At 39.7% G+C, this 22,049-nt stretch overlaps 1 protein-coding gene across 4 annotated transcripts in view; it reads left to right on the top strand.

Annotated features, from left to right (window-relative positions):
• The window catches only part of MAPRE2 (microtubule associated protein RP/EB family member 2), a 166,356-nt gene that overhangs the window by 128,125 nt on the left and 16,182 nt on the right, over positions 1-22,049 (top strand). For all 4 annotated transcript variants that reach the window (XM_017511403.2, XM_017511402.1, XM_017511401.1 and 1 more), the window contains one exon: positions 21,462-21,601. In XM_017511403.2, the coding sequence (XP_017366892.1) occupies positions 21,462-21,601 (140 nt within the window). The remainder of the gene's footprint in view (positions 1-21,461; positions 21,602-22,049) is intronic.

Raw genomic sequence — 22,049 nt, 5'->3', positions numbered from 1 at the left:
CGATAGGAGAGGCTGGTAGAAAAGTAAGAAAGAGTTTGTGAAGCAAACATTGATGGCAGATCAGATTGGCCTTCACCTTTTGTCAGTGGTTTTCATCAGTCTAGGAGCTGGAGTGCAGAAAAGGGGGATGTTGTGCCCACTCCAAAGTCTGGAATTCAGGCAGCACATGAGGTGGGAGGACAAAAAGTTAAGAAAATCAGGGGTGTCTGATGTTTCTCATCTTAATGTCATTTTCTGTAGCAGTGAATGATGGATAAACTGAACTCGAAATTCAACTTCCATTTTTTCAAGTGTTCAGTAGTGAGATTGGACAGACGTCAGAATATTTTCTTCCACAATCATAAAGTGTCCTTAATTTTTTTCCCATTGGCACCAAGACTACTCCACCCGCAAACAGCACTGTTACTATGCTACCTTGGCCTCATTTTCTAGGAATTCCCTCATCTGTCTTTCACAAAAGCCACAGAGAAACTTGTGCCATTTTGATAGAATGACCATGAACCTGAAAGAGAACTGTATATTCTCTAGAGCTTAACCTCTCAGGTGACAGAGCTCAGGAAACCCGTTAAAGTCAACTGATAATACATTTGATTTTTAATATTCTGGAAGGCAGTAATTTTCTGAAACCATATTCGTGATACCTTGACCATGTTTATCTTATTGGTCAATCAGGGAGAAATGATATTTTCAGAAGTCAAACCAGTCATTCCCTTTTTAATAAAATATGTTCTGACTTTTGGGCATTGTGGGTAGTAAAACTATGCTGGGGGTTTATCACATATAGAGTGTTGTTATTATTAAAGGCCATGATAGGAGAAAGTCTCCTATAAATGCATTAAGACCTCTTTTTTTCTAGAAGTCATGTATCCAGTTATTGGGAATACAGCCAAGATACTGTAAGCCAAAATGTCTTCTAAGAGTCAGAATGGGTGTTGTAAAATCTGTGCTGTAAAATGTAAGCACTTTATTCTTCATTCATGAGAGTTTCTAGGGTACTTATCCAGAGTGTGTTTGCTCTTTCTTAATTTAGACGTAATTGTATTAAAGATGCGGAAGTGGTTTCTTAGCATATAGCTCCTGAGGACAAGGAATATACAGGTATCAATAGAAAGTACAAACCTCAGTTAAAAAAAAAAAAAAAAAACTTACTAAAGAGCCTCATTAAGTAGCCTGGGATCTTTATTACAAGATCAAATTGTTCCATTGCCTCTCTGTAGTCTTTAGTATATTTATGATACCAGCAAGCAGCCATCAATATTCTCATAGGTCCCTTAAAATTCTTAGAATTGTCATATAGACCCTGAATCATTTCCCTCATGACCTCTGTTTTTACATTATCTAAACTGGCATCCCTGTTTCTGGGAGTCACTCAAAGCCATTCACCGTTCTCTTTATATATAAGTCTGGTTTTGTTCATCTGAAATACAGAGCAAATGGAAGGTGATGGTCAGCTGTCTGGAAAATTCACAAATCTGTATCACACTTATCTCACAGTGATGCCAGGTCACTAACATTTAGCAGTAATTTCTGTTCCCACCTCTAAGTCTTGGTCATTTCTTGCTTATCTGCATTAGTGGACACAATCTGTAGCTGGTATAATCAAAAACAGGTGATGGCCCTTAATTATTTTTTTTGAGTTTGGAATACTTGATTTATTTTTAGTGGATTTATCTCTCCCCCAAAATTTCCTTAGACCAATATTAATATTAGCTTGCCTGTCCTATTATGCAGTAAGAGCAGTAAGTGTCAGTCCCCAAATGTTTTGTATGACAAAGGGACCAGATTAGAATGGAAAAATTGATCCTGGAGTAGATTGCCACCATGATGATAATTAAGAAAGGACTCTGTCTACATTAGCAAGAAAAAAACTGTGCAGACTACCTATGTAAGTATGTACCAGAGATTGCTTATGTGTAAAATAGATGCATTCAACATACTTGGTGTATTCTGTGTTTGTAAGAATATGCTAGATTTTTCAACCATTTTGATACAGATAAAAGCTTTTTCTTTATGGATTCAGAGAAGCCTTAGAATAGTTTGGCTGTGGCTTCTCTGTGTGTAGTTGGGTGACTTTACTATAACAAGCTTACTGCATAAGCCCTGGCTGTCACCTAAGGGTAAATGGCTGCCTGGTAAGTTTTATTGTCTACATTCTGAGGAGTTGCATCTTGAATTGGTTTTGATCTACCAACCGGGGGCATGTATTAAAACACACATTTTCATAATGATAGATATATAAGTATGTGCATCATTGTGAATCATGATGTTTGTAAATTTATTACTGTGAGCCATATCTGCAACTCAAGATAGCTGTCTGTGGGGATCAGTTTTTATGTGTGAACACTTACTAAACATAAAAGGAAATTCAAAGTTATTTAGTTGCTATGGCAACGACAGCTTAGACACATTGCAGATTCACATACATTCATGTATTTAAATCAAATGCCCATATATAAATATAGTATGAATAGATTTAGAGTGCTGTGGAAATTGAGTTTGAGCTTTCTGCTTTCCTTAGGGACTTCAGTGTTTCAGCCTTAAAATCAGATTAATAGGAATGCTATAAAAGTGGTTTCAAAGGGAAGCAACCTAAGTATAATAGAATAAGGTATTTGAACAATCATAATTAAACCCCTAAATGTAGATTTGAATAAATTCTAAAGTGTTTTTACAAGAACATTGTTGAATATTTGAATATTCTCACTCTCAATTACCCTTAATGTTGGATTTTCTAAGGCTGTTTATACAACTTTAAAGTGTAATCATGCTTATTCATTTATTTGTTTAGCAATGTACGAGCATTTGTTGAGCACCTGTCATCTAAGTACTCATTACCTGTCACCTTCTTTTGGGAAATAAATATTGCATTACTTTGTTAGGTTTTTTTTTTGTTTTTTTGTTTTTTTGCTTTTTAAGAGAAACATTAAAAATAGCAGTAAGGAATGATTTTTTATCCTTGTTCTGATCTTGGCTTTATGGCCCAGAATATACTCTCTCTTGGTCAATGGACCACATGCACTTGAATGTGTATTCTGCAGTAGTTGGTTGTATAGTATTTTAGAAATATCAATTATATCAATGTGTTTGATGATATTATTCAGATCTTCTGTGTACGTTTTTTTCCTTACCTAATACCAGTGTCAGAGTAAACAGATCTATGTCTTTGTGGATTTGGTTGTTGTCCAGTTCTAACAGTTGCTGCAGAGTCTGTCAAAGTTTCCAGCATTAATCATGGAATTGTCCGTTTTCCCTTTAATTCTCTCGATTTTTGTTTCTTGTATTTTAGTGCTCTATTACTAGATGTATACATATGTACAAGCGTTAAGTCATCCCATTGAATAGACCTTTTTTTCTTCTAAAAAAAAAACTAGATACATGTACAGAATGTACAGATTTGTCATAGGTATATGTGTGCCATGGTGGTTTGCTGCACATATTCACCAGTCCTCTAAGTTCTGTCTTCCCATCCACAACCCTCAAACAGGTCCCAATATATGATGTTCCCCTCCTTGTGTCCATGTGTTCTCATTGTTCAACTCCCGCTTATGAGTGAGAGCATGCAGTATTTGATTTTCTGTTTCTAATGTTAGTTTGCTGTGGATGATGGCTTCCAGCTTCATCTGTGTCCCTGAAAAGGACGTGATCTCATTCCTTTTTATGGCTGCATAGTGTTCCATGGCATATATGTACCACATTTTCTTTATCCAGCCTATCATTGATGGGCATTTGGGTTGATTCCATGTCTTTGCTATTGTAAATAATGCTGCAATAAACATATGTGTACATGTGTCTTTATAGTATAATGATTTATATTCCTTTGGGAATATACCCAGTAATGGGATTGCTGGGTCAAATGGCATTTCTGGTTCTAGATCCTTGAGGAATCACCATACTGTCTTTCTCAGTGGTTGAACTAATTTACACCCCCACCAACAGTGTAAAAGCATTCCTATTTCTTTACAGCCTCACCAGCATCTATTGTTTCCTGACTTTTTAATAATCACCATTCTAACTGACGTGAGATGGTATCTCATTGTGGTTTTGATTTGCATTTCTCTTTTCTTCATATGTTTGTTGGCTGCATAAATGTCTTCTTTTGAGAAGTGTCTGTTCATATCCTTTGCCCTTTTTGATGGGATTGTTTTTTTCTTGTAAATATGTTTAAGTTCCTTATAAATTCTGAATATTAGACCTTAGTCAGATGGGTAGATTGCAAAAATGTTCTCCTATTCTGTAGGTTGCCTGTTCACTCTGATGATAGTTTCTTTTGCTACAGATGCCATTTAGTTTAATTAGACCCCATTTGCCAATTTTGGCTTTTGTTGCAATTACTTTTAGCATTTTTGTCCTGAAGTCTTTAGCCATGCCTATGTCCTGAATGGTATCGCCTAGGTTTTCTTCTAGGGTTTTTATGATGTTGGGTTTTACATTTAAGTCTTTGATCCATCTTGAGCTAATTTTTGTGTAAGGTATAAGGAAGGGGTCCAGTTTCAGTTTTCTGCATATGGCTAGCCAGTTGTCCCATTACCTTTACTGAATAGGAGATTCTATCCCCATTGCTTGTTTGTGTTAGGTTTGTAAAAGATCAGATGGTTGTAGATGTGTGTTATTATTTCTGAGGTCTCTGTTCTGTTCCATTGGTCTATATGTCTGTTTTGGTACCAGTACCATGCTGTTCTGATTACTGTAGCTTTGTAGTATAGTTTAAGTCAGGTAATGTGATGCCTCCAACATTGTTCTTTTTGCTTAGGATTGTCTTGGTTGCTCTAAGGATTGCAATATATATTCTTGTTTTTTTCACACTATGCTTAAAATTAATAATTGTCTCTGATTTCATATGAAATTAAAAATTTTTTTTTCTAATTCTGTGAAGAATATCAATGATAGTTTGATGGAAATAGCATTGAATCTATAAATTACTTTGGGCAGTGTGACCTTTTTATTGTACGAAGTGTTCTTCTTTATCTTTGATAAAATTCTTTGCCTTGAAATCTATTTTATTTGACAATAATGTAGCTACTCCAGCTTTCTTATGCTTACTGTTACATGGCATCATCTTTCTCAATGATAAGTTAAATTTCTATCTGTCTTTGTCTTTATATTTAAAGTGCAACAGCTTGTCAGGTCTTGCTTTTTTATTCATTCTGATAATCTCTTCTGTTTAATTAGAGTGTCCAGCCCATTTACATTTCATATAATTATGTAATTATTGATTTGGTTGGATTTAGATCTACCACATTATCATTTGTTTACTGTTAGTCCCCTCTGTTTCTTGTTTTGTTTCTCCCTTCCTGTCATCTTCTGGATTTTAAAATATTTTTTTAGAATTCTATTTTAATTTACTTAATCACCTTTTAAACTACACCTCTTTGCACTAGTTTTTTAGGGGTTGTTCTAAGCATCACAGTATATATTCTTGTTTTTTCGCACTGTGCTTAAAATTAATACTGTACGCCTTTATGTAAAATGTGGAAACCTTGCAACCACCTCTCCCCATTGTTCTTTGTTATAGTTGTCATATGTATTACACTTACATACATTATGAACCCCACAAGACAATGTTATAACTTTTGCTTTAAACCTACACTGCCTAATACACAGTGGCTTTTGAACTCTTGAATTGTGTTCAACCATTGTGAAAATACAGTAAAGTGATTCCTCAAGGATCTAGAAATACAAATGTGCTTATTCATCATTAAGATGTGCTATGTGTATAAAATGCATGGTAAGTTTAGAAGACTTAGTATGAGAAAGAGAATATAAAACATCTAATAATTTTTGTATTGATCACATGTAGAAATTATATTTCATATATGTTGTATATATTTTGCATATGTTAAAATCAGTGGAGTTTTTTTTTTTTACCTTTTTGATGTAGCTACTAGAAAACTTTACATGGTTCACATATTTCTATTAGTGATGCTTTAAACAGACACATGTATTATAAAGAAATTAAGAGAAAACTTTTCTTTTCATATTTTTACTATTTTCAATGTTCTTCATTTCTGAACACCCAAATTCTTTACTGGTTTCATTTCTCTTTAGCCTGAAGGACTTCCATTAGGGTTTCTTGTAGTGTATGCAGGTCCAGTGGCAAAAAATTTTTTAGGTTTTCTTTTTCTGTAAATGTCTTTATTTTACCTTCATTCTTAAAGAATATTTTCACTTGATAAAGGATTTAAGCTGGTTTTGTTTTTGCTTTTGTTTAATTTTTTTGCCTGTAAGCACTTTAAAGAAGTTATTCCACTGCATGTGTCCTCCAAAGATAAGAAGTGCATACTCATTCTACCCTCTATGTAACACATAGTTTTTCTCTGAGTGCAGTCAAAATTTTCTCTTTATCTTTAGTTTTCATAGTGCGACTATGATGTGCCTAATCATGGTTCTCTTTGAATTCATCTTGTTTTGGAGTTCATTATGCTTCCTGAATCTGTGAATTTATGTCTTAGCAAAGTTTTCAGCATTATTTTTTCAAATATTTTTTTCAGCTCCATTCTTTCTGTCCTATCCTTCTGGAACTTCATTTATCCATATGTTAGAGCTTTTGAAATTATACCACAAGTCCCTAAGGCACAGTTGATTTTCTTCCCAGTACTTATTCTCTCTCTTCTTTAGATTAGATGGTTTCTGTTGATGTAAATTCAAGTTCACCCTCTCTTTCCTCTGTCATCTCCATTCTACTGTTGTAGACGTCTTCATTTTTAAATTTCAGCTATTGTATTTTTCTGTTTACTTTTTTCTTTCTCTGCTGAGTTTGCCTATCTTTTCATTCATTATGAGCGTATTTTCTTTACTTCACTAAGCATACTTACGTTAGTACTTTGAAAGTTCTTGTCTGTTAATTCTTATTCTGGCCATCTCACCATTTTCCTTTCAGAATATTTCACATTTTCCTGGCTGCTTATATGTCAGATAATTTTGGGTTATGTCTTAGTTATTGTGAATTTTAATGCTCTGAAGACTAGATTTTGTTATATTGCTGCAAAGTGGGTTGATGTTTGTGATTTAACAGGCTCTTGACTCAATTAGAGTCCAAGGGAAAACATAGGAAGTTAACGCCCACTCAAGGGGATCTAACCTTGGCCTCAGGCCTGTGCCTTTATGCAAGACTTCCTTTTCCTTATTATGGCAAAGATGCACTAAATCTTCATTTGCAGTTTGAAAAACTCCTTAATTTAACCACAAATGTTGGTCTTTCCCTAAAGCCATTATTTACTCTAAGAAATTCACTTTAGGACAGTCTATGATGGCATTTGGCTTCCCAGAGCCCTGTAGGGTGGGCATAGGTACCATTCTTGTCCCTTGATGGTCTCTCCATCAAGATGAGCTATGCCTGTTTATTCTTACAATTTACTAGTAGATGCCTGCTTGATACTGCTGTTTTATAGTCCCCAGTCACTTAACCACATGTCCTCCTGCCCAAGTACCTTACATATGTCTTTAAGGATCAAATATTAATTTTAGAGATCATGTAATAATACAAGGAAAAGATGCATTTTTCTTACTAGCCCCATAATTAGACTTCTCTTCATATAGATGTCAGTACTGCTCGTTGTTATGAAGGACACTGTTTCTTTTGAGACAGGGTTTTGCTGTTGTTGCCCAGGCTGGAGTGCAATGGCGTGATCTCAGCTCACTGCAACCTTCACCCCCTGGGTTCAAGTGATTCTCCTGCCTCAGCCTCCTGAGTAGCTGGGATTACAGGCATGCACCACCATGCCTGGCTTATTTTGTAATTTTAGCGTTTTTCCATGTTGGTCAGGCTGGTCTCAAACTCCTGACCTCAGGTGATCCACCCGCCTCAGCCTCCCAAACTGCTGGGATTGTAAGCGTGAGCCACTGTACCCAGAAGAACACTTTCTTTTACCCAACACTTACCTCATATCAGCACTGCATTCTTTTGACCTGTTCATATTAAGAAACTATCCCATTGCTAAGCTGCATACCATTTAATGGCTACTCCCTTAGCTACATCAAGACTTGGAGAAAATAGAAAGAAATATTCTAATGATTGCAAAATATTCTAATTAAATTATTATAGAAGATCTCCTACACCCTGGAAGAAGAGAGGTAGCAGTGGTTTTGTTCTTCTGGTTACATATATATGATGTATAAGAGACACTGCTAGACATTAGATATTTTTCTCCTCAAAGAGTAACTGAAAGTGCATTTCCCTACTGTTTTAGTCTGTTCAGGCTGCTATAACAAAATGCCATAAACTAGGTAGCTTTGTATAAACAACAGAAATTTATTTCTCACAGTTCTGGGGACTGGGAAGTCCAAGACCAAGGCACCAGCAGATTCAATGTCTGGTGAGAGCCCAGTCCACATACATGGTGCCTTCTCACTGTTTCCTCAGATGGTGGAAGAGGCAAACTCCCTTAGGCCTCTTTTAAAGGGCACTGATCTCATTCATGAGGGGTCTGCCCTCATAATCTAATTACCTCCCAAAGGCACCACCTCTTTAATACTATTTTGTTGGGGATTAGTTTTCAATGTCTAGATTTGGGGAGGACACAAACATTCAGACCATAACACCTACCTCTTATGATGATAAAAACCAAAGCATAAAATATGAGCAGTGCTCTGCCTTGCCAGAACACTAAAATTTCCGAGTTTAAAATATTGAGCAGAGAGAGCAGAAAATTACGAAGAATTCTGGAGTTTCAAATAGGAATAATTCTTGGCAGTATCTGTAGAAAAGCCCAAGGGCATCTTCCTAGGAAGAGCCGTACATTATCATTGCCATCGCGGTTTCTTTACTTGCTGAGATTTTTGACAGGTGATTTACTAATTCAATTTGCAGTTTTTAATTATTTTGGCTTTCTGGGTCAAAGTATGTACTTTGTTTAAAAAAAAAATTAAAAAACTAGAGTGTTTTTAAAGCTTAAAGAGCAAAACCTATAGAATGTTTTGGTACTATTACTAGGTAACTCAGAGTCCAAATCTTAATATGAATAGAATCTTTTGTGAAAGTTAAGGAAAATGAAAACATTTAAAATGTAGAAGGAAGGCCAGGCACAGTGGCTCACGCCTGTAATCCCAGCTCTTTGGGAGACCAAGGTGAGAGGATTGCTTGAGCTCAGGAGTTTGAGAGCAGCCTGGTCCACATGGCAAAACCCCATCTCTACAAAAAATATAAAAATTAGCCAGGCATAGTGGTACACACCTGTAGTCCCAGCTACTCAGGAAGCTAAGGTGGGAGGATCACTTCAGCCTGGGGTTCAAGGCTGCAATGAGCCATGTTCATGCCACTACACTCCAACCTGGGCAACAAAGTGGAACTCTGTCTCAAAAAATAAAATATAGAAGGAGTCAGCAGTAATATTAGTAAATATTTATTGAGCACATACTGAGTGCCAGCTATCATCCTAAGAACTTAACATGTATTCAGCAATTCTAAAAAACAAGATTGTAGTATTATCCTCCACTTTAAAGTTGAGGAAATTGAGGCACAGAGAGGTTTAGTAACCTGCCATGGTCACGCACTAGAAGGAGAGGACTTAAGATTTAAAGCCTGACTCTGTGATTCCAGAGCCCCTGCTCTTACATCATTATATTATATTGCCTCTCTCAGATGTCATGGATATGGTCTTGTTTTCCCTTCTTACCTCCTCCCCACACTGTACTGAACCACAGTAAATTTCACAACCAAATGCAAATTACATGGTATGGGGAGGACATAAAAAACTCTGCAATGTTACTAAGGCTTGAGATAACAGAACACATGCTGTTCTGTTGAGATGACATTTTTTTAATCATGATTTTCAAATGTTCAAAAACATTTCCTTTCATCCTCAGCTGGGCATGGTGGCACATGCCTATAATCCCAGCACTTTGGGAGGTTGAGGTGGGCAGATCATGAGGTCAGGAGGTTGACACACCATCCTGGCCAATATGGTAAAACCCTGTCTCTACCAAAATAAAATAAAATAGCTGGACATGGTGGTGCATACCTGTAGTTCCAGCTACTCAGGAGGCTGAGGCAGGGGAATCGCTTGAACCTAGGAGGCAGAGATTGCAGTAAGCCGAGATTATGCCACTGCACTCCAGCCTGGTGACAGAGTAAGACTCAATCTCAAAAAAAAAAAAAAAAAAAAGCCAGGAATATTGAGCCCTAGCTTAGTACAATTACTCTTCTCTGATTTCTTAATCCTTCAGGTCGATTAGCTCTTCATGTAAATGGTCTGAAGGATAGATGTGATTGGCATGTATTTGGGCACACAGAGTCTGTTCCTCACACAGGGCTCTGCAGAGGAGGGCTAGGATCTCACTGTTGTCCTCCCTGCACTGGGAAGCAGACCATCCTAGCCCTTTCTAAAACAGCATTGGGTCATTCATCTTATATAGCTGCTCCTGATACATGCTGAAATATTAATCAATTCTATAACTAAACCCTGTGTGCTCATCTGATGGATCATTCCTTTTCTCTCCATAGGTACAATATCAGATTTTACTTCTCAGCCTAATTGTAATCCTCGTCAGGCCACACAAAATGGTGACTTAGCATTCATTCTTAGTTACTGTAAGCAGAATATCATCGGATCCCTGTGATTTTTCTTTATTATTGATACTTTTTTTTTGTTACTTAGTATATTGGGCAGGAATCGAAAACAGCTTTGACTTGTAGAATTTTCTGGAATTTTTTTGAGTTGGGTGAGCTACACTATAACTCACCTCTGCCTTGTTCAATCATTGTTCCCCCATTGCCTGGCCCATAGAAGGTCCTCATGTCATACTTGTTGAGTTGAAGAGTTTAAGTTGAATCATTGCAGCATTCATTTGGATTAAGGAAGATGTGGTACTCAGTCAATACGTGGCTGTTTTTGAAGTACTCTCCAGTCATTTCCATCACGTGAGAAGCCCCTTACACTGTAACTTAGAAAGTATGCTAGTACACTACACAGTAGCTCAGAAAATGTTTCCTTTTGAAATTGTATTTATTTCAATAGTTTTGTGGTACAGGTGGTTTTTGGTTACATGGATAAGTCCTTTTATGGAGACTTCTGAGATTTTTAGTGCATCCATTCATTTCAGTGCAGTGTACACTGTACCCAATATGTCATCTTTTACCACGCTCCCCTCCCAACCTTCCCCATCCCCAGAGCTATCATTTCACTTTTATGCATCCTCACAGCTTAGCTCCCATTTAGAAGCGAGAACATACACGATTTGATTTTTCCTTCCTGAGTTATTTCACTTAGAATAATTGCCTCCAGCTCTATCCAAGTTGCTGCAGAACATATTTCGTTCCTTTTTATGGCTGAGTAATATTCCGTGGTGTTTCTATAACACATTCTCTTTATCCATTCATTGGTTGATGGGCACTTAGGTTGGTTCCATATCTTTGCTATTGTGAATTGTGCTACTATAAATATGCATGTTTCTGACTTAGTAGTTGGCTGAAAGAAGCAGAGATTCCTAGACCAGGAGCCTGGCGAGCATGGGGCTCACCTCGGAGTTCTCCCTTCCCTGAGCTCCAGCCTGCCCTGTGGCCTCAGACCATGTCTCTCTTAGCAGAAGAGTCTGGATAGGATGGTGTTAATGGAGCACAACAGGCTGGCCACCATCAAAAAAACAACCGCAAACACTGGTCTTGCTTATTGTCACTCAATAGGGGTTCTGACTGGAATCTAAAGGACAACATGTCATAAAGTTAGTACTTAACATTCCCCCAGAATGACCATCCCGTTTATAAGCTTTTTGGTTAAATGACTGCTGCATGCCAGGAGTGCAGTAGCACCCTCGATATTGTTGTCATGGTAACGCCTGTGTGTCGTCTGCCCAGTGGGCTGGCTCAGCGTTCGGGACTCCGTCACCATCTTCCCCTGTTACTACGGTAAACAGGCAAAGGGTTGCTCCTCTACATTATTTTGGGGATGTGCTGTGTGTGATTTTCATTGGGGTAAGTGAGCCTCTCCATTTCTATTGTTCTGAGAATTATCAAAAAATAACATTTTAAATGAAGAAGGTGACTGGATTTGATACCTAATGTGTTTCAAAGGACACTTAATTTTTTACCAATATGTGAGGTGTGAAAAGTCAGTAGTTTATTGAAAGAAATAGATAGGATGTTCAAATGACTATTTAAAAGATAGAATGTTTAATACTTGAGCCATTTTAAGATGCAGAATGCTTTCCTCCTTTTTTCCCCCTATGAAAAATTCTCTGAAACCAGAGTGACTCAAGCAGAGCCTGGAAAATACTGGAATCACATGATGGCTAAAAATAAGCACATCATCTCCAGCAGGGACAGTAAGCAGGGCAGAAGTAACTCAGTATGTGAAAGCTCACACTCACTGGATGTGCTCAGCAGAGTCAGGCCCTCTATCCTTGGCAGGGGCAGGCTTCGAGACCACCAGTCAGCCAAGAGAGGTCCTCAGGTGCTGCTCACTCTGTGCTACTTCAGCCATGCCCTCGGCAGACCCCCGACCTGCAGTCACCTCACTCGGATGCTCTCCCAGGCGCAGAGCCATTTATTTTACACTGTAATGACCCCGAACAGTGGATTAGGAGGGACACAGGCTGACTCATAGCTCTTGTTACCGCCCGTTTTCTCTTAAACCCTCCCCTTGGAATCAGTAGCATATGCCATTGATCACAGAATGTCTTTCTGTTGCTGTTAACATTGCCAAACATAGGTTTTGTGAAATCTCTGGACATTTGATGACTGTTCTGTAGGGTGCAGAATAGGGTTTCCTAAACCATAGCATTGCAGGTACTTTACCAAAAACACAACAAATCTTGTCTTGGGCACTCACTGCTCATACCCAAGGAAATTACTGCAGTAGCCACCTAGCTGGCCTTTCTGCATTTCCCCTCAGCCTTCCTGGCCTGTTCTCAACACAGCAGGCAGAGTGAGCCTTTTGAAAGACAAGCCAGATTGTGTCAGGATCTCTGTGTTCAGGATCTTGCATTGGCTTCCCTTTTCCCTGCGAGGCCCTTTATGACCTGCCCCTCCAATACATCTCTGACCTTCTCTCTACCTGTGGTATCCCATTCTCACCCTGCCCCAGCCACCTGACCTGGCTCCTGATCGGTGAGGCAGGGCCTTTGCTCCCCATTCAGCCTTCCGTCTGCCTGGCCTGCTCTGCTCCTGGCTGTCCAGGTGGCCACCTCCCTCTCCTTCCTTGGGTCTTGGCACAGATCTCACACTCACTATGAGAGGCCTTAAAGAAGGAAGGGATACTCCTACAACTGGCATGTTCCCTGCAGGGATCCTGGAAGTTGTGACTATGGAGTTTGTTACAAGAGCTGTTGGCTTCTATGGAGAATGAGACTGTTGAGCTAAGGCGGCCTCACACAGGAGGTCCTCGCCTCCTGTGTCTGTGTGAGACTGCAGCAGGACTCCCACCAAAAGGGGCACCTGGCGCTGCCCTGCTGGTGCTCGGTGTCCTGACCTCTGTTCTTCTGGGTGGCCTTGGTGTGAGTGTGGCCCATGGAAGTACCATGGACCTGAGCTGAGAAATTGAAACTGGAGGAATGCTCCGTAATGGTTGCTTAGGCGTTCCGTGAAATTCCTGTTTAAAATTGCCGCTCACCCCCACCCCCAGCCCAGCTCTCTTTACCTAACCCTGCTCTGCTTTTCTCTTGTTCATAGCACTTATTTTCTAGTTGATTCTGTCACGTACTGATTTATCATGTATTATTTATTGTCTAGTTCTCCTGTTAGAATGTAAATTCCACAAGGACAGGCATCCTTATGTTTCATTCATTGTTTGATCTTGATTGCCTGTTAGCTTGCCAGGTACATAATAAGGTTATGGCTGAATAAATATTTACACAAATGAACGAATTAGGATAATTTAGAAGAAGCACAGACGAAGATAGATAGGGAGAGCATGGAATGGAAGGAACTTATGCCTTGGAGCCCATTGGTGGGTTATGGATTAATCACATTTTTTTGGTTTTAAAAGCAAGTTTATTGAAGCTGAGCATATATACATGATGCAGTTGTGCATATCTACATCTTTAAATTATACAATAGTTGTTTACTGTGTAAAAATTGGGTTAATTTAATTTACGAAAATTTTGTTTAAATAAAATTGAGTCATTTTCTTAGTATTTCAACTGTTTGTTTTTATTTTAGTAGTATCTGGAAATGGGAAATCAATGCACTTTTGCATCATTAGTTGAATCAGGTCTCATTTGCTGAGTAATAATAGTCATGTAAACTACCATTTATTGAGCACATATTTTGTGCCAGGCCCCTTGTGTAAGTATTTTCCATGTATTAAGTCATGTGCCCCTCCCAACTCTGGGAAGTTGGCACTGCTCTTCCTTTCTTTTTTTTTGAGATGGGCTCTGTAGCCCAAGCTGAAGTGCAGTGGCGAGATCTTGGCTCACTGCAACCTCTACCTGCCGGGTCCTGGTTCAAGCAATTCTCCTGCCTCAGCCTCCTGAGTAGCTGGGATTACAGGCACATACCACCATACCCAACTACTTTTTGTATATTTGGTAGAGACGGGGTTTCACCATGTTGGCTGCTCTTCCTTTCTTTAGTAAAGTAAGCAAGGTGGCTGCAAAGCCATACTGGTCAGGAAGTAGCAGAGCTGGGACCCCCCCTAAGAAGGCTATCTGGCTGCAGAGCCCCCACTCTTGACCACTGCACTCACTGCTTCCCTAGAGGCAGGTGAAGGATGTCCAATTCCATACCAGGTCTTCATTCCCATGAGACTGTTGTGGCTAATGCCTGCTGTGTGGAGCTGCCCCTAGCAGCTCAAAGAGCAGCCACTCTTAAGAGCCACCACTGAAAGGGAAGAGCTGCAAACCTTACCACTGGCTCCATTGGTCAGAACAGAAGTCATAAGGGCTGTAAACTGCCAATTTCAGAATTTAAAAACCAGCCTCGTAATTATCTCATGAATCAGAGCAGCCCAGAACCCTGTTAAAGTTGCATTTGGACTGAACTCTGTCCATTGAGGTGCTTGTTTGCCCTCAGCTCACAGCAAATTACAGAATCTACAAAGTGAAAGTATGGAGGCAGGTTTGAAGGAAGGACCAGGTCAATATAACTTGAATTTGCAGTAATCAGCATTCTGTAGGGACTGGCAATCCTGTTGCAGTATGAGGGCTGTGGTGTCATTTCAGTTACCAAAGAAGTCCTCTTCCTGTGGAATTCACTCTCCTCATCAGTCTAGCCCATATCCTTTTCCCAGCAATGGTGTTACTTTTTTTTTTTTTGACCAAGCTCATTATCTGTTAAAAAATACAATTTGCCAAGGTGCAGGGGACAAGAAAGTGATACCAGATCCACCCACAATGAATCAATGCAGTTGCAGTGTATCTTCTGCCATAGTTGTTCAGCTCTGGGTTTGTTTTTTTTTTTAATTGACTGAGAAGAGCTTGGGGTATGGTTTGGGAGGGGAAAGGCTCTCGAAGTAGAGAAAAATTAGGAATGACCATGACCAGAAGAGTGGTAGCCACCTGCGTGTGTGTGCACATGCTCATGTTTTTAATGTCTCTGTGGTTCTTGTCAACAGTATTAATGTCATATTTTTAGCTCCTCTGTTTATGATTTTGGCAAAAGGAATAATATGGCAAGTTATGTGAAAAGAATTTCTGAATTCCAGCAGAGTCTTGGCCATGAAAGATAAAGCCAAGTCCAGTGCTTTTAATTGCTTCATCCTTGAATTCATTGAGCCTCATATGCTCCACATGTTGCAGCATTTTCCATAAACACTCAGCAAGCTACTAGTTATTGACATTAGACACAGCAATGCCCTGCTTCACTAAGGCAGTGAATCAGACCACTCTGATTTCTTTACAACTGTGGTTAAAATGTCTTAGAATCATATTTATAACCCCAAATCCTAAAGGCATTAATTAAGACACAACTGCTCAAAGACTAGCATTGTAAATCATGTCCAACGAGCAAATTCAGAGAGTTACAGGGACTTGGACAAAATTTATGCTTATTTTCCTCTGCTTCTGAAATTCCTTTTTATTTTGAAAGGTAAAATTAGGGAGGTGGAAAAGCTTGAGGGCAAAATGTTTGCTTGTAAACAGAGCCACCACTAATTATGTTCTCAGGACACCATCAAATGCAGCTTGAAAAAAATTTGAAATGTTTGAATCAGCTGCAAGAAAAAAAAAATCTATATCTGTATTATAGCCAAAGTAGGTGCACTCTCTGTAAAAGCCATTATGTAAATGTTTTCCACATAAGCATCACTGAGCCAAGAGACCTGGGAAAGGTACAAAAGTCAAATCACTGATGGAGTGGGGCATTCTGGGAAGCAAAAAGATAGCTATTGAGGACCTTAGTATCTAAAATCAGGATTGGATGCTGTCAGAGACATGTTTGGACCAGTTTACAAGATTGGAATACAGATGGTAGCTCACATAAGAGTATTCTGTTATTTTTAAGTTTATGACATTGATAACTATATAGTTTTCTGAGAACAGTCGTGTTATTTGGCCCAGGTAAGGCGGGAAAGAATATCTGGCAGCCCCAGAAACTTTAGAGTGTGGTTGTTAGAAGACAGCAAGACCTAGAAAGCAAATAAACAAAAAACGAGTTCTTAACTCTAAAGAGTCATGCTAGATGTGAGGATATTGTCTATTGTTTATTCTGAAAAGGAAAACATGAAATCATTGAATATAATGAAGACAAAAGGTTTCATTTTTATTTTTATACAACTAGTATTTCTTAATCATGTGACAGCTGTGAGGGCTAAATTACTTCCGTTTCAAATTGCAGCTTGTGATAATTTAATGAGCCCACTTTACATTTATTTGAAAATGAGCTTTTAGTTTAACTGTTAATTATGGGGTTTGGGGATTTTTTCTTTACCCTAACCTCAGAAGATACTAAGAGCTTTCCCATGCCTTTCCTGCTGTTTCATTTCTTCACATTTATTCATTTGAAGGTAAAAATGTAGTTAACTAGGCCTGACCTCACATATCCTCTGCATCGTTTATTTTCCTCTGTTATCAGTTTTTTTCAAACAATAGAATTTCAATTTTAAATTATTTTAAATATTTTAAATATCAAATATCAATTACCTAAGTGACTGGTTATTAAATGTTTAGAATTTGTTTTCCATTTCTTCCTTCACTCTGCCTGCACTGTGTCCCCCAGTTAGTGAGGCTTAAGGGTGGGTCAAAAGGGAAGTGGTGCTTCCATCCCACGTGTGTGTAGGTGGTGGAGCCGCAGAAGATGCCAAGCCTGATTTTCATCGCCTGCACCTCTCTCATCTCAAAGGGATCCAGGAGGTGTAAATGTGTGTGCCAGTGAGCGAGCCCTGGGGCCCTAGGCCACCACCTGACCTTTGCCCGATTCATGACCACAGATGCCATTTTAGGGCTGACACTGCTTAACCACAGCTTGGTGAGTTAGAGCTACACAGACAGGTTGAAGTTGGGCTCTGTTAACAGCAAGGGATATTTCCTCAAAGGAAGAAAACAAAACAAACAAAACCTATTTCCCCATGTGACTGTGTGTGGCTGGAACCGGGAGAGCATCAGTGACTGCAGCTGCCATGCCCTCGCTCCCTCCCCCCCTCCCATGAGCCACACCGAGCGCCTCCCCACGTGTCTCGCTGCTCTCCTGGCCAGTGTCCTATGCTTCTTCATAGTTGCTCTTCTCTCATAACGTGGCTTTGCCCGAGGGTTTGACTTGCCACGACCCCTTCTACATCTTATCAAACATTTCATTTTTTTTCAAGCCCTATTTGATGATATCCTGAGAACATAATTAGTGGTAGCCCTATATTATAAGCAGTCAGCTTCTGTTTCTTCTATGACATTTTTCTTTATAAATTGACATCAGACTGGATAAGGCCACGTACCAGAACGTGAGTGTGTCTGATGATCCTAGCTCAGTTATTGCTACCACTTCGTAGTTACTGACCTGCCTATGAAAGACTGCCAGGGGGGTGGGTCATCACATGCTATTTAGGGAGGCCTCCTCTGCAAGGCTGTGTCCCTCAGGAGGGGCCAGTGAGCATGGCACGGACTTAGACAACACAGACCACTCAGAGTTAAGCATTTACTGACTGAATTTACGCTGCCTCTCTTGATTCTGTGTAGGTACAGGGCCTAAGTCATTTACAGAGGTAATCTTGAGAGGAGACCAAGGAGGAACGCTCTTTATGGAAAACCGATGGTTTTTGTTTGGTTTCCTTCTTGTTTGCTGGTTCTTTGTGTCTATGACTTTGACATTGGCATCAGCTCTTCAAGCTTCCCCCTGTCCTTACCTTGAAGAGATGCTTCTGCTAGGTCTTGTATAATGAATCATAAAAACTATTATTGGGTGTCTCTGGGTCAGGCACTATGATTGGTGGTGAGAACATAAGGTGGTGACTAAAACAGATAAAACTCCTATGTCCTGGGGTTTACATTCATGGGAGAAGTAGGCATTAAAGAAACAGCTGTACCATAACAGTTGGTGCATGCCATTAGGAAAGTGCTCAGGGCACTGTGACCTCACAAAGTGACATCTGAACTGAGACTGGAAGGATGGTAGACCTACTCACTCAGAGGAAGTAGGGGACAGGAAGGAGGCAGATGGAATACAGCCTGAATTGCATGGTATATTAGTTCTTACATTGCCATAAAGAACTGCCCAAGATTGGATAATTTATAAAGAAAGGAGGTTTAATTGACTCACAGTTTCTCAGGGCTGGGAAGGCCTCAGAAAAACTTAAAATAGTGGCTGAGGTGGAAGCAAACATGTCCCTCTTCACATGGCAGCAGGAAGGAGGAAGTGCCAAGCAAAGAGGAAAAAAGCCCCTTATAAAACCATCATATCCTGGGAGAACTCACTCACTATCATGAGAACTGCATGGAGGTAACCACCCCCCATGCTCCAGTGACCTGCCACCGGGTCCCTCCCACAACATGTGGGGATTATGGGAACTACAATTGAAGATGAGATTTGGATGGGGACACAGCCAAGCCCCATCACATGGGATGGTCATGGAATCATAGAATCCTGGCTTATTCATGAGGACGCTGAAGGTGCCACACCTGGGAATTCTTAGATAACTGTTGCTCATGTGAGACTGAGCTGGAAAACAAAGACTGCATCTTAGGCATTTTTAGGGTCCTCCAGTGCATGGCCCATGGCAGGCAGTTAATAAATATGTGTGTAAGGGGTATTGATCCTAGGTAGTCTTCGCACTACTTTCTGTTAGACTTTCTTTGTATTAAAATATGAGGTATTGCTTATAAAAGGATCTGAAAGAACATGATGTTTCTGAAGCTGTCTCCCCATCTGTTAGGCTGGTGGCTGCCTCGGAGAAGGATCTTTGCGAGGTCAGGTGTCCTCACCCTGCCGTCCTGCTTGCTCATCCACATTGTTTTCTTTACCTAGTTAGTTTGCCTTTGAGTTAAAGAACTTGGTCAGTGGGACATGGAAGTAGTATTCCAGGACGGTGACATATGGGCTTCTACAGAGATGAAGAAGGGCCCTTGCAGCCGTGTACCAGTCACAAATAAAGCAAAATGTCAGCTCTGTAGAACCCTTGGGAAGCTCTTCCGCATAGGTGAGGTTTCCAGGGATCTGCAGATTTAACCTGTGAATATTCAAACTATTTTAAGTCTTTCCCAATTTACCATTCTCATTTTAAAGTGTATTAGGCACCTCCCTGTATTTTTAAAGAAGTTTTTTTTTTTTAATTAACAGAAAGGCATGTATTTTAAAGGCTGTAATGCTGTGAGTGCTTCCAGAGGGTGTGTGTGACTTGCATCTGGAGATAATGACCCCAGGCACCTCAAGACACAAAAAAAATTTTATGGTCTTCCTGTTTGCTACTTTGTAATTAGGATGTTGGTTGAAACTTGTAACTGCTGTCACATACCTGTCTTTATAACCCTTTGGCTCTTGCTAATCTGTTGGTACTAATAAACTGTGAAGTTGGAAATAAACTGTAAAGTTGGAAACCACATCACCAAAAGTTTTATTTACGTGTTTATATATTTAAACTTTGCTCTTTAACCAAATACATGTTCACCTAAGCATTGTGCTACACACTGGGGTTACAAAGATGAGTAAGATGTGTTTCTTGCTCTAAATAAGAGTGGGGATTAGGAGAGAAGCCAATGGGAGTGCAGAGAAGGAGCACCTACACCAGACTGAAGGGGCGGTGGGAAACAGCTGCCACTTCACGGGGACTGTGTTCAGGGGAAAAGGGAAGGGTGGCTCGCAGTAATGGCTTGGAATTCATAATCCATGAAGTATATTGCATGTACATTGGGACTTCTGTTTTGGCTGCAGAGGCCGTTCTTGTGTCTGTGCATTGTTCTAGATACTGAGAGTCTGTTGTGAGCTGAGCTCCAGATAGGTGAGGTCTTACCTGAAACCAGTGGTCTTTCTTTTTTCCACTTTGTAACATTATTAGTAATGCTAAATGGATCACTTGCTTAAAGTGCTGACCCTCAGATCTCGTCATTGTAAGGGTGCATTTTCCCCTGTAGAGTAAATTACTTTGTAGAGTAACACATATAAATATCCTGTTTCCCCAAACCTACTCACCTAACATTTACATGTCCAAGGATGAGCCCTTTCTGAATCAGTTATTAGTTATGGATGTTGCAAAACTGTGATTTATGTTCTAGTTCCAGCATTTCTTTTACATTTACTGGCTGCCAGTGTTCCTTAAAAAGGATTAAAAAGATCTTTATATTCTTTTCTGTTCCTTCTCCCTCTCCCTGTCTTCAAGCCTGTCTCTCTCTCAGTCATTTCAAACTAAAAGATTTTTATTTATCCAGTGCATTACAGTAAAGGAAGCTATTTGTTGTTCTTTCTGATATTCATGCTGTCCCAAGGGTGACTAGTTGGTAGCCCCTTCGTGCTCTTGACATTAATCCTTGGGCACATCCTTGCTTTTTGACACAAGATACCCTAAGCTCAGTCTGAACATTTACTGCCCCATCCCTAGAATCAGGCATTTCTCAAGAAACCCTTTTATGGCAGAGTAACATTTAGAAACCAAGGTCTGGGCATCAGGAGTGCCCGCTGCTATGGAGATGTCATTGCTCTTAGACACTTTAGTGGCTAAAGCTAAGAAACATTTTAAAAGAGAAAAAAAAATACACTTGTATTGATATTTCTTCTAAGGTATTAGTCAGTTGTAAGGTCTTTTGTTTGTTAGAAATTCCATTAGGGTGATACTTTTGAGTTTATTTAAAAACCTTTCCTCTTAAAAATCATTTAAAATCCCTTTGTTTATTTTACTCTTACATCACCAGAGGGAGAAGACAATAGCGATAACCTCGTTACTTGAGGAAAAAAAAAAAACAGCCCTCACAAAGGTGAGATAAGTTACCCAAAACAACCATACTTTAACCGTGTGCACTCCTGCTGAACTTATTTATACTTATTCTGTATGGGAAGGGATCACTGGAGGTATCACTTATATGTTGTAGTAAGCTCCTTTCATATCATTCATTTTCTATATATCTAAAACACATTTTTAATGTTGCCACTATTTATCATTTATTCTGATTGCTTTCAGGTGCAGCTAAGTCAAGTCCAGCAGCTAAACCAGGATCCACACCTTCTCGACCCTCATCAGCCAAAAGGGCTTCTTCCAGCGGCTCAACATCCAGATCTGATAAAGATTTAGAAACGCAGGTCATACAACTTAATGAACAGGTAATGCATCAGCCCTGGCCATGCCTCTAGGAGCAGTAGTATGTAAGAGGTAGGGGGCCTAGGATTCCATATGACTGGGGTAAGGGAGGGAATGTAAGGAAGAATCGGTAGTTTTAAGTAAGTAAGAATAAAAAGAATTGTTTGAGAAGACAAAAATCAGTAGCCCATGATGAATAAAAAGTGTTAGTCTCAAAGCTCAAAGCTGTGCATTAAGATGGGGCAGATGGCTCAGCCTTGCTGCAGACTTCAGGCCACCTTCCCCTCCCCTGTTCCTCAGGGCTGTCATGAGCTCCAGGCTAGACGGTAGCCCATCCTGCCCACTTCTGGTCATTCTAGATAGTGCTGCACTAGGGTGAGTCTGTCTCCCTTTCCCTCCCTCCCTTTTTACTTTTGGCTTCAGTGTTAAAGGCTATGTCGGGGTTAGTCTGTCTCCCTCCCCTTCTCTTCT

This window comes from Cebus imitator, unplaced genomic scaffold (genome assembly GCF_001604975.1).
Source record: "Cebus imitator isolate Cc_AM_T3 unplaced genomic scaffold, Cebus_imitator-1.0 Scaffold448, whole genome shotgun sequence".
Classification (NCBI taxonomy): domain Eukaryota; kingdom Metazoa; phylum Chordata; class Mammalia; order Primates; family Cebidae; genus Cebus; species Cebus imitator.
This window is presented reverse-complemented; position numbering and strand designations above follow the sequence as displayed.